We start from the raw sequence: 13,970 nt of genomic DNA on the forward strand, positions 1-13,970 counted from the left end.
TCAAAGCTTTCCCTGTAAACAATAATTAGTGGAGAACCTGAAACCTTCTGTGTTGTCAAACTAAGGAATCCCTTCATGAGGCTGAGGACCAGACTGGAGCTGTGGGACAAAAAAAAAAAGATAAAAGAAAACCCTAACCCGGGGACAATTATTAATTTGTCGAGATAGTCTGCACCAGAAGGTTGGGGCTAGGGCTAGGGCAATCCCTAACCTTACCCCCTAAGCCATACCCCTCTGACCCTAGGTTTAGGCCTAGGGTTAACCTCAACCTTATCCCCTAACCCCTCGAACTCCTAATCCTCAATCCACCAACCCTAGGACTAGGGCTTGAACAAACCCTAACCTTACTCCCTAATACCTACCCCCTAACTGGAGCAGGGATCCTGTGACTGTGATCAATACCTGAATAGTTCCTGTAAAAACTGGAAGTAGACTCAGAGCAGTGACATAAAACCTGGACTCTGCAGGTTTCTGGATGTGAAGGTTTGTGTGTCTGCTTCCAGAGCTCAGCTACACAATAGAAATGTTCAATTAAAAGTCACAGAACGATGAATGTGGGATTTAAAAACATCACCTTGGTTAGAATAGAGCAGATTTAGAGCACAAGTAGTTTCAGATATTTCTGTTACAACCCTTGTCTGTCCACTTTATGTTGCAGCAGTTTATGATAAATACGGACTCAAATTAATCTGCTCATCCAGACAGAATCCTGTTTGTGATGTAAAAACAATGTTTTATCATAAAAGAGGGCTGAGATAAGAAGGTTGTTGTTGTCCTCGGGGTAGACTGATGACCAAGACTGGAGTTCCACTCACTTTAATCTGACTCGACACGCTGAAGCTGCTCTATTTTTATTCCTCATAAACCACCCGTTCTTCTCAACACTGGCTCAAACTGAGCCGCTAATTCATCAGAATTTAAACATGTTGATTTAATATGGAGGTCAATGGGACTGAGTCTGAATATAATATAATAACACGATATACGTCAACATATCTACATGTTACATTAACACACTTTGTACAGTACTTCTCATTTAATCAAAACTTTTTACATATTCTTTCTAAACGTCGTTCTTATGTCTTTGCATTTGGTTTATGTTTGTTTCACCAAACAAAGACAAATCCCTTCAATGCGTAAATGTATGTAGCAATAAATATGATTCTGAATATTATATATTATTTATTTATCTTAAATTATTTGATAAAAGTTTATCTGTAACTGACCTACAACCAGCTCATAAGGAGGATGCTGGTATTAGCATGTTAGCGTGTCGTCTTGCTAACTACTGTGGAAACGTTCCGTTTGGATATACACTGCCTGGCCCAAAATAAAAGTCGCCACACTCTACTATCTGGTTGGACCTCCTTTGTCTTTGATTACAGCACATTCTCTGTCTCATTGTTTCTGTAATCGTCTCCAATGTCTCCAGATTTATTTCCATCCAGTGTTTCATTCATTTTCCACCAAGATCTTGTTTTGATGATGGAGAGTCTGACCACTGCACAAAGCCTTCTCCAGCACATCCCAAAGATTCTCAATGGGGTTCAGGTCTGGACTCTGTGGTGGCCAATCCATGTGTGAACATGATGTCTCATGCTCCCTGAACCACTCTTTCACAATCTGAGCCCCATGAATCCTAGCATTGTCATCTTGGAATATGATCCATTGATGGAATAACCTGGTCATTCAGTATATTCAGGTAGTCAGCTGACCTCATTCTTTGGACACATAATGTTGCTGAACCTAGACCTGAGCAACTGCAGCAACCCCAGATCATAGCACTGCCCCCACAGGCTTGTACAGTAGACACTAGGCATGATGGGTGCATCACTTCATCTGCCTCTCTTCTTACCCTGATGCTTCTCCACTATCCTTCCAGTTTTTATTAATGCCTTGGACAGTTCTTAACCCAGTTTTAGTAGTTTCTACAATCTCCTTAGATGTTTTCTCTGCTTGATGCATGCCAGTGATTTGACCCTTCTCAAACAGACGACCACAGGATGTGTCTTTAGACATGGTTGTTGAAGAAATGAGAAGCTACTCATTGCATCAGTTGGGCTTAAATAACTTGTTGTCAGCTGAAAGATAATCACCCATGCAGTAATTATCCAATAGGAGGCTCCTACCTGTTTGATTAGTTAAATCCAGGTGGCAACTTTTTTTTTGGCCAGGCAGTGTATGAATGTGTACGTGACAGGAAGGAGTGTCTTTGAGTTCTCAGATAAATCACCCAGGTTTATTGTGACTTCTCACAGCGACACATCTACATTGTCATAGAGTTGCTGTGTTCAAGTGCTCAGTGTTTTGTCTTGTTTTTAAAAATGAACTCATGTGACTGGTTGAATCTGAGAAAGAACAGATCAACTGTGATTTGAAGCGTCGCGGTTGGTTTGTAGTTTCATATCATTGTCTGTAATTGACATTGACTCATAGCGTCTTCACCTAAACTCAGCATTTGTTCCAACCGACAGAGCCAAACCTATCAGACTTGAAGAATCTGGTTCTGGTTCAGGACGTCTCTACCGTTTATTATATATATAAGCGTCTTGAGACAATTTGTATTGTTATTGATGCTATATAAATAAAATTGAATTAATTGAATATATATATATACACACACACACACACGTGTGTATATATTTATTGTAATACATCGTTGTCATTTAACATGCTCGCTGTCTCTCATCTCTCCATTGTCCAGACACAACTTCGAGAGACTACTACAAGAGTTACCCAATGGTAGATTACACCCATCGACAGTCTCCTCCCACGTTCCAACCCATCAACTTCCACCCTAAGGATAAACCCTTCCTGCCTCCACCTGATATCCACGCACCGCTGGCCATCACCATCAACGCCTCCCAGATCCCCAAGCCTAAGATCTCCAAGACCAACACACACCCACTCACCTCCAGCTCGGCCTTCAAAGCATGGGACCCGAGTAAGAGCCACATCCAGCACCCGGCGGGCTCCCACATTGGCCTCGGGGGGCAGCAGCACCACCCCATCCAGCAGCAACAGCACCACCAGCCGCTGCACCAGCAGAACAGCCGGCGCCAGGCCTACTCCAACAAGAGGCAGTTCAGCATTGAAACGCTGCCCGAGCTCTTCTCACAGCCGCTGGGCTACAGCCACTCGCCGCACATGCATCCCAAGCACAAAGGACTGGCCACCAACAGCAAGACAGAGGTGACAGTGTGAATGCTGAACCGAACACCGGCTCTGATATCTTTTATATCCACAGCTATGGAAGGCGGCGAGCTAATATCGTATCTGGAATTTTTTAACTCATTATTGTTGACAGAAATAATATAATAATGTGAGTGTTTGTGTATTTTTAAAACCACTGGATCCAAACAGATGTGAAGGTGGCAGGTGTTGGCTGTGACTCTTTGAAACCGGCAGCTCTAATAAATAATTGAGTGTCCTCTCAGTGTGTTGGCACAGCTATCAACCCTCCTGCACCTCAATGGCAGTCTGCACCATTCTGATCCAACGTTTACTCGGCCAACTAGCCAGCCCAGACCCCAAGGCTGTTTCCCTTTAAGACTCTGGCTGCCGTCAGCAGAAACAATACTATCGTGTTGTCAGCTCCCGTTGCCCTGCAGCCCTCTGAAGAGAGAGATATCAGCCTGGTGATTTATAGCAGAGAGGAGGGACTTATCTCATTCCAGGCGAATGAGATGAGAAGGATGTGAAGCACAGAGACTCATCCAGGCCAAAAATGACAGAAGGTTTCCAGCGGTGTCTGAGACACAAACATAGTCAGAAACCAGCGTTTTTATAGCAGCTAGTTGAATTCAGTCTCAGACTCTGGTGTCGCTGCTGATGTTTTTACCTCTGAAGAAAAACCCAGAGGTGACACAGTATGTGAGGGTCGCTCCCACTCTGGCATCCTGACATGGATCGTCCTCCAACAGCCACTTTGCCCGTTTTAGGCTCCATAGATTTGTTTTCATAATCAAACACTGAATCATGGAGGATTTCTGGAAGAAGTAAGACAGTGTTTCAGAAATCACAGCTGGTAACCCGACAAAATCAGTGTCTGCTCTGGCCCTCACTTCCTGTTAGCATGATTTCAGCACCTCCCAGCTAACTGTAGCTTTTCCTAGCGTCCTAGCTTCCCAGCTAACTTTAGCTCTTCCTAGCGTCCTAGCTTCCTAGCTAACTCTAGCTCTTCCTATCTTCCTAGCCTCCCAGCTAACTGTAGCTCTTCATAGCTTCCTAGCCTTCCTGCTAACAGTAGCTCTTCCTAGCTTCATAGCCTCCCAGCTAACAGTAGGTCTTCCTAGCTTCATAGCCTCACAGCTAACAGTAGCTCTTCCTAGCTTCCCAGCTTTCCAGCTAACAGTAGATCTTCCTGGCTTCTTAGCCTCCTTCTAACAATATCTTTTCCTAGCTTCCTAGCCTCCCAGCTAATTGTAGCTCTTCCTGTTTCTCCTTTTGGATGATGATTACATACTACTGCCACCAAGAGTTATGATCGCATGTAGCAGCTAGACTCAGGCTGTAGTCTTTGTGGTGCATTCAAGTGCAACTTTCTTGGCTGTCATTTCTGAAAGTTCTTTGTCAGTTCGGTGCATCCGTTCACTCATTAGCATGTCGCATCTTCTTGTTAACCACTGGTGAACCTAAACTTCAAGAATCAGGCGGATTAGTGCAGAGTTGGAGGTTGTAAATATGAATGCTCCAACGTCACAGGGAGGATTTCTAGGGAGAAGCATCACGTCAACATGGTTAATGTTAATCTCATCATTGCCTTCAAACTGTTGACCGAAAGCAAAACATGTGACAGAAACATGGCAGTTTATTTTCAGCACCCACCTGAAATTATCCTGTTGACTTTCAGTTTCTTCTGATGTTCATTTTCCTGGATCTATCCATGATCCAGCTGAAATCAGTATGTCTGCCTCTCCATTAACAGTCATATAATTTCCTTAGAAAACACGGTCAGCCTCACACAATAAGAAACATGTAGGGTTAAAATGCCACCTTCAGGAGTCCAGTGCTAACAGTTAGGAGCTATAGATATGTTTCACTGGAAACCAGCTGCTACAGTTGAGTAATGGGTTCCCTGAATGCATCATTACTGAGATCAGATCCAAGAGCAGTTTGACAACCCAAATCTAAATCAGAGGACTACTCCCTGTTTCAGGTGGACTCATCAAACTCTCATTTCCCATTGAGTAAAACCTTCATGCGAAGGTGAATCATAGCCTTTAAAATCTCTCTCCTCCACCTGCATGCTACAGAACAGTCCAGTCTGACTCCCTGACTGAATTCACCTTCATCGTTTATCTGGAGAACTCCAGCTACGTTGTGGTGCATACATCTGCCTCATCCTCCGACACATCAGGCCAATGGTGGAGCCTCATCAAGCTGAACTCTGTTTCTTTCAGACTGTCTTATCCCTCTGTGCATCTGTGTCCATGAAGGGTTGATGATGAAGGCTTGTCTGATGTTTGCGTCTCGTTGCTCCAAGCTGTTGTAGACCATGATAGTCTCTGTGGGTCTTCTTAGCGAAGGGGGAAACTATAATTAATGACAGAGCCACAGAAAGCTTGCAGGCTCAAGATTTACTGGGACGATCATCACACTTCAACAGTTTCACACAAACACAGGCTGTGACACAATGACTAGATGCTTCACAGTAATTACTCATATCTTTAGACTTGTGCCAACCTTTGAAACTGAGGGGGTTTTTAAGATTTGGAACGTCAGACAGTCATTTCAATTTTATGGAGCTGTGAATGTACACAAGCAAATAAAACTTTAACGAGAGAGAATAAATTAAAAATATAATGCTTGTTAGTGACGCTGCAGTGGCTTCTCTGCTTTACCTAACAAACCTGTTAGGCAGGCAGTTGGATTGAGGATCATGAATACATGAGCATCAGACACATCTCATGCTTTGCCAGTGCTGCACAATATTTAATGTACTGTGCAGCAGCAGGTTTCTCCTCCTTGGCTTCTCAGTGTCTTTGACTTTTATTCCCATGTGGTGCCACACTTTTAGTGGGTCACTTCATATGAAACACTCCCTGGCCTCTAAACGCACCACCAAACTGTTCTATGTCCTTAATCACTCTGCTGGCCGAGAACAAACGAGGAATGACAGCGAGTAAACAAGCAATATGCATCAGTAAAGCAATAACCCTCTCCTTATCTCTGTCTGTTGGAGCTGCCAGAGTTTAGCCATTGCTGCTAACAAGGAAGGACGCTGCAAGGACACAAAAAACAATTCAACTACCAGCTTTTATTCTGGAGCTACAAGAGAAGCTGATTCACTCAAACATCAGAGTCGTTGCTGTGGTTGGAGATGAACGGGACTGACAGACCTTGGAGGCAGAAATGCTAATGCTAATAAACAGCTAACAGCAACACTGGCTGCAGGATTTACAGTGAAGGATGAGCGAAACCTGACGTAAAACCACCAGCAAAGTTCTCCTCTCTGTCGACTGACTGAGCTGAAGTCAATGACTGTTTCCCGAATCTTTGAGAGAAACTTGCATCAGAGGTGTCAGAGACAGTCACCTCCATGAAGTGGTAACACCTGGAGGTTGTAGTTTCCTTCAGTGCAGGATGAACTTCCAGGATTTCCTTCAGGCAAAACACTGAATGAGACATTTGAATAAATCAGAGAGAAAAGCCTCTGACGTGGATGAATACTTGAACACATGCACAAACATTCATGGATATGAACCAAGAGCCACAGAGGTTAAACTCTAATTATATCCTCCATAAAAGTGGACCAAAAGCCTTGGATCAGGAGAAGCTGAGTCCACCTAACTGGGCGTCCAAACAGAGCAAACGCTGCGACTGTTGGACCGTCAGCTTAGAGTCGACTCAGCGTCTCCTGATCAGTGACTGTGGCATCACTCGCTCCACAGAGCCGACTGACTGTTGTTTGTAAAACTTCCTCTCTAAAATAATGATGCAAGTATTCTACCGCAGGTCATCTGAATGCGACCTGGTAGACATACTTGGGCTCCATGATCCTTAGCAATATATAGACGATGGTGTATGCTTTGTTTGTAATGTGTTTTTTAACAATTGATGATAAAGTTCATTTGAGCAATGAAAATTTAAAAAGTGCTTCCAGATATTAGACTCATGGCTGCTCACCCCCCTCACCCTCCTCACCCCTCTCACCCCTTCACCCACCTGACATACAGAGCTTATTCTAGGTATTCACTTCCTTAGAGGCTGTTATTATAAATGGAATCATAATCAATAATTTGGGTTTTTTGACAAAGAAATGTTAATTAATTAATTAAAAATATATAATTACATTTTGACGCGGTTCAACAGAGGTCCAGCCAGGTGGCACTAGTGGTCCCACAATTAGTGAAATGAGCATAACCTGAGGACGTGAATGTGTCTCAGGTGTATGTAGTTTGAAGACACCTGTGTCTTTAGGGACGTCCTCACAAAGTAGTGATGGAGGACACCAAGACATCAACTACGGTGTTGTAAGGCCCAAGAGAATTTGATTTTTCATTTGTGTCAACGATTCCATTTCTAAGAGCAATACCAGGAGGTACAAAATACTTTTTATGTCTCTGTATGTTAAGGTCCAAAGATCATGGCTGATCTCACATCATCTGATTTAACGTGTGGTGTTTTCTGTTGCACTGTGGTAAACATGCACTCAAGTATTTATTGTTAGAAGGTGTTGCATCGTGCTTTGCCAACACATTAGCTGAAAGGAAGAGTCTGGGATTTCTTGTACAGTTTTGCATTTGAAAACAAAAACTAAAAATAGTCATGTTGTTTGAGATGATTTGGAGCAGGCAGCTTGGCCTCAGGTCGCTCTGTTCTCCTCGTGTATATATGTGTGCTGTACCATCTGTTGACTACTCAGCTTCTATAAGGGCTCTTTATAGATCTAAAAGCAGACTAGCCAACATGGCGTCCCTCTGAAACGTCTATGGTTTGGTTTTGTTTCTTTGGGGGAGAGGACGGGAGGCAAACTGAATTTCCATGCATACAAAATGCTGTATAAATAATGTTTTGACTTACTAACTGAAATGTTTATAGGCACTCATATTACGTTGTGTCCTGTTTGAATAAATCTTTGAAGAAACATAGCGTTTGTTTGCTGATCATATCTCAGCGTCCTGCCTGTTTCTTTCCAGCCGTGTTCTGTTATCTAAGAGAAACATTTATGTCATGACGTATAAAAAATAAATAAATGACGACGTAACACCAACAAGCTCTTGAGCAACACTTCACCAACTCAACGACAACATATCTGGTGGTGTTTGCTGTTAGTTTAAACATCACATCAAGAATCTGTCCAGAGGTGCCAAAGAGCATCCTGGGAAATAAACATAAGGAACTTTAAGGACTGGAGTGGGTTCAAGTGTAGGTTGAATTCTGCCAAGTCCTGACTGCACACTCGGATTATAAATAGGAACATACAGGTCTGAGTGTTTCCTCTTTCCTGGCAGCAACAGCAAAAAACCTGCTGAAGAACGATCTGCTTCAAGCTTTCACTCTGAAGCAGGAATCCCTGAAGAATACGTCAGTGACACACATCAAAACACAAGGAACAGAAAGAAAAACACCAACAAAACGCATCAAATTCAAAAATGTGAAAGAGGAAAGATGGAAACAACATTTTCCTCTTTCTGTCACATAAATCATTTTAGCGCAGAAGCAGTGTCCTGGTATTTAATTACCTCCATGATGACAACATTTGTCAGAGCTGCAGATTTATTAGTTGTGGTTCCACAGACGGCATCCTCTTCATCGTGGCCTCTTCCTCGTCAGTTATCAGCAGAGCAGATTCCAGTCCAGTACGACCGACCTTCAATCTGAACCATGCACTCTGTAATCTGACCATGTTCCAGACTCTCACATGGAAACAAACCTAAATGTTGGTGGCTGGGTTAGGAGCTCATGTTAGTTCTCATCATGTCCCTGAACCAGTGGTCATGGAGGTCTGAATCAGTACAGTGTCTGACTGGATTCATTTCAACCTGCTGATCTAAATGACTGATGGATGTTGTTGTGTCTGACTGGCTCTAATGCTGCAGAGCATGAAGAGATTAACGAGAACAACTAGACAGAAATACACATTCACCAACCTGACACAGTTTTCTGTTTGGTCAATGTCTTCAGTTGAGACAAGAACCTTATTAAACTAGATTCTGTCTTTGTTGGTTGTAACTGTCACCACATCTGTTGTCCATATTTACGAGGGGAGGGGTCTGTCTCAGATGCAATGACCAATGAAGAGGTGACTGCATTTAAAGATGGAAGTAGGTCCCTTGAAGATGAAGGTTTGTTGATCAGAGACAGAGACAAACATCCTCTCAGTCAACCATGAGACCGGTGGAGGTAACCTTAACCCTCTCAACCCAATCCTGACCCTAACCCTAACTCTCTCACCCTAACCCTCTAATCATATAAGAGGCCTGTTTGGTCAAAGACTGATGAGCAGAGGACTGAAGCAGCTGTGTGGCGCTGGCAGGGCAGAGTGCATCATCTCCAGCTGTCAGAGATGTCACAGTTCATTCATGTGTCTCCAGGGTTTGGACCGAATCCATCACAGAGAGCAGGAAGCCAAACGCTGGAAACCATCCTCCTCTTCCTCGTCCTCCTCTTCCTCTCTCTCTCTCCCTCTCCCTCCCTCTCCCTCCCTCTCCCTCTCTCTCTCTCTCTCTCTCCCTGTAGCCGGTGGCGGTCTTCCTGCCGTGCAGTCCTACCAGTGTGTAAATGTTGTTATTCAGGTCACAGACTCTCTAATGCAGCATTAACGTTCCTGCAACACTACCCCCCCCCCCCCCCCCCCACACACACACACACACAGTCAAACTAGTCGCAGCAGTAATATCTCAGCTGTTCCTAATATTCTGTCCAAGAAAACAGAACTCACACCTCCATTTTTAAAATAATATATATATTTTATTCTTCAGTTATTAGCTTGAACACGGTCAGACCTGCAATGTTTCTAGAATATGATCATTCAGGAGAAACAAATCTGAAGACATTTATTTTCCCTTCTGCACAACAGATTGTCTTTCAGCTCAGAGGAGAAGGAATGAGACGAATGAACCTTCGTAAGTTGTGAGACTTCACTCATGAGTGGAGCTGGGGAGACAGCAACCTGTCAATCAAACAGGCCACACCCCTTAATTCTTCAGAACTTTAGCCCTCGATCTAATTTAAACAGGTGAGTTCTAGAAACATTCACCATGAAGGTTAAATTATCTCTATAGAACAGAACATGTTGATTTAACCTGGAGGCCCATGGGACTGACTGGTGGTGGCGCCTCTAGTGGACGGTAGAGGAACTGCTGCTTGTTTGAGAATATGTGACTGTTTTGTTTACATGTTGTTGTACTGAAACACTAAACTTTAATGAGGTTAAAACATTCTTAAAGCAACATGAAAAACATAGAGGTCACGATAAAATAATGAACTGAAAGATTTATTTCCATATTCCTCTCGTTGTGTCGGTGGAGGCAGCGCTGGCTTGCTCTAGCCACCTTTATGCTTCCCACCGATGATGGGTTTCAACCAGCACCTGACAAACCCTGATAAGACTGGGGCTGCCATTAACTGCAGCTGATAATGACAGGACAGGAAACCCAGAGGATAAAGAACAAACACCAAAAGGCCAGAGGAGGAGGAAGACGAGGAGGAGACACTCTGTCTGAAGAAATCCAGCAGAAAGAAAAGAAAACAGCCAGAAATTAGCAGGAGAAGAAAGGAGGAACAAAGGAGAGCTGAGAGAAAAGAGAGATGACATTTCCAGCTGCAGCGAGAGAAGAAGAAGAGAGACAGGAACTAACTAAATGTAACATTAAAGAAAGAGAAGAAGAAGAGAGACAGGAAGAACCAGCATATTTGGTTAACATTTGGACATGGACATCTCCTCATCAGGCTAACATAGTGTTAGTGGCTCAGATCAAACATCCAGATTCTCTGACTGTTCCCACAAGATAAATTCTGTCATTAAACCAGATTCTTTTCCTCTGCTCAGAATGGATCGATGATCGTTGTCTCTGAGTTAGACCAGTTGAAGAGACCACTTTCACCAGAGAGTTCTGATCACTTCCTCCAGAACTCTGTCATGATGTTTGGATTCAGAAACAGTTCATGAGAACTGTGAAAACCTGTGACGTATATCTGGATGACATGGTGGTGTATTCCTCCGAAAGGTCTGACTATGTTGACAGTCTGAAAGAAGTCTATAGAGAATTAGAGGGTGCGTCGCTAACACTGACTTTGGTCAAATGTGAATCTGACAAGGTCGAGGAAAGAGGGTAGGACCATGCCCATGCTGCCGATAGTGCTGTGCTCCCTCCCAGCCTGCAGGGGCTGCTGTGTTCTTCTTTGTGTTTTTCAGCTTCCTGTGTGCCAAGCAGTGATTGGAGGAGAACTAATTCAGTTCAGTTTAAAAACACTTTTGTGGAGAAGCCGCTCGCTGTGACCAGCTGTACATCTGAACCATCCATGTTCTGAGCCCACATCAGAGCGTCTTCTGCAGCCATGAGATTACAACCGTAGTCCAGCCTGGTAGGGGTGAGAAACCAGTTCTGTTATCTTCATGTTGGTTCTTGTTTTTGCTCTGGGAGTCCAGGGGAGGACGATTTAACGTCTCTGTCTTCATCACGAGGATGATGATTTAATGCAGCTCAATGCCATCCGCCTGTTTCTTCCATCATAATCGTATCTGCAGCTCTGACCACAAACATACAACAAACCAGCTTTAACGGTTTTATTGTTGTTTCAGTTTCATCTGCCCAAAGATGCTGTTCATCAACTGATCTGGATGTTTAGGTGTTCTCTGGTCTGGTCTCTGGTCTGGTCTCTGGTCTGGTCTCTGGTCTGGCCTCTGGTCTGGTCTCTGGCCTCTGGTCTGGTCTCTGGCCTCTGGTCTGGTCTCTGGCCTCTGGTCTGGTTTGCTGTCTGGTCTGGTCTCTGGTCTCTGGTCTGGTCTCTGGCCTCTGGTCTGGTCTCTGGCCTCTGGTCTGGTTTACTGTCTGGTCTGGTCTCTGGTCTGGTCTCTGGCCTCTGGTCTCTGGCCTCTGGTCTGGTTTGCTGTCTGGTCTGGTCTGGTCTCTGGTCTCTGGCCTCTGGTCTGGTTTGCTGTCTGGTCTGGTCTCTGGTCTCTGGTCTCTGGCCTCTGGTCTGGTTTGCTGTCTGGTCTGGTCTGGTCTCTGGTCTCTGGCCTCTGGTCTGGTTTGCTGTCTGGTCTGGTCTCTGGTCTCTGGTCTGGTCTGGTCTGGCCTCTGGTCTGGTTTGCTGTCTGGCCTCTGGTCTGGCCTCTGGTCTGGTGGTCTCTGGTCTGGTGGTCTCTGGTCTGGTCTCAGATCTGGTCTCTGGTCTGGTTTGGTGTCTGGTCTGGTCTCAGATCTGGTCTCTGGTTTGGTGTCTGGTCTGGCCTCTGGTCTCTGGTCTCTGGTCTGGTCTCAGATCTGGTCTCTGGTCTCTGGTCTCTGGTTTGGTGTCTGCTCTGGTCTCTGGTCTCTGGTCTCTGGTCTGGTTTGGTGTCTGGTCTGGCCTCTGGCCTCTGGCCTCTGGCCTCTGGTCTCTGGTCTGGTCTCAGATCTGGTGTCTGGTCTGGTCTCTGTTCTAAACTCTGGTTTAACCTGTGAGTTCAGTTTCTGATTGTAAATACCAGACCTGGGAACAAGTCCAGACCTTTCACCTGCTGAACTGATGTATCAGTACCGAAGGAATGTCCCACATCCGTCCAACTGTGCAATCAGCCTTTCCTCCAGTTTGGATGTGAAAACAAATTAAAGGCAGAATGTCACCTGTAATCTGTGATGTTATTTATTATAATATATATGAAGGTAGGAAGGAATAAACCAGACTTCCATCACAGAGTGAAGAAGCGGAGGATGTCAGTGTCAGGTCTGTGAGAAGAGAGGGGTGACAGTGAGATGAACAGATGGAGAATAAAGAGTAAAAAGACAGCGCTCCACAGAGATCACTACGTGATGGATGTCCTCCATCCACTGCTTCATAAACTCAATTAAACCACTGGCCTCCAGAGGAGGAACTCTCTCCCTCCATCTATCTGTCTAAATCTTTCTCTCCATCCTCCTTCTCTGATCTGGTGGGAAATCTTCCGCCTTGTGCTTCAAATCCTTATTCCCTCTTCAGCATCCATCAGAGCCGATATAGCATACACCGGAGATCTTTGATGGTGACGTGATGTAGAAACACGGCCTTCATTTCTTAGAGAGGTTTCAGTAAAAAACAAAGTTGATATCAGTGTCAGGTTTTATTTATAGTTTAGTTATATTCAAACAACAGTAAAACAGAGACTTCCTCATGAAAGCTGTGATCGATACGCCTCCTTTAAAGGATGATAGTCAGCAGACAGCACATAAAGGTGATGGATGGATAGAGGCAGGAGCTGCAGTTCCATATTAATTAGACTTAGGTTTAATTCATGGTGACTGGACACATCCTTAATGAATGAGTGCTCTCTTAAATTAACTGTTTGGAAACTGGTTCAGGGACCCGGCCGGTAGAGATTAGATTAGATTCTACTTTGTTGTCGTTACATATGTTCTGTTTGGTAGGAGAGCAGACAGTTAATGTGCTGGCTGGGAAGCATCCTTGACGATGCTGCATGCCCTTCTCAGAGAGCTTTTTGCTGTGTATGTCTTTGATGGCAGGGAATGGAGACCTGATTACGCATTGGGTGGTTTTCACCACCCTCTGCTTTATGGTCTGAGGCTGAGCAGTTCTCATACAGACTGTAATGGAGCTGGTAAGGATGTTCTCACTAGCACAATGGTAGAAGTTCATCAGGATGATTAAAGTGAGGTGGGTTTACCTTGGTGTCCTCAGAGAGAAGAGGCTCTGCTCAGTCTTCTTCACTAAGCTAGGTGTGTTGGAGGATCAGGATAGGTCCTCAGAGATGTGGATGCCCAGGAACTTAATGCTTACTGATGTGAATGGGTACTACCTTCGCCTTTCTGAATCCATGATGAGCT

General features: G+C 44.4%; 1 protein-coding gene across 1 annotated transcript in view; it reads left to right on the forward strand.

Moving 5' to 3' along the window:
* LOC311509784 (uncharacterized protein) overlaps positions 1 to 3,315 on the forward strand; it is a 5,096-nt gene extending 1,781 nt beyond the window's left edge. The window contains exon 2 of the mRNA XM_084575217.1: positions 2,705 to 3,315. Within this exon, the coding sequence (XP_084431343.1) occupies positions 2,705 to 3,204 (500 nt within the window). The 3' untranslated portion in view covers positions 3,205 to 3,315. The remainder of the gene's footprint in view (positions 1 to 2,704) is intronic.
* Positions 3,316 to 13,970: the final 10,655 nt, after the last annotated feature.

This window comes from Chelon labrosus (genome assembly GCF_963514085.1).
Source record: "Chelon labrosus genome assembly, contig: SCAFFOLD_90, whole genome shotgun sequence".
NCBI lineage: Eukaryota > Metazoa > Chordata > Actinopteri > Mugiliformes > Mugilidae > Chelon > Chelon labrosus.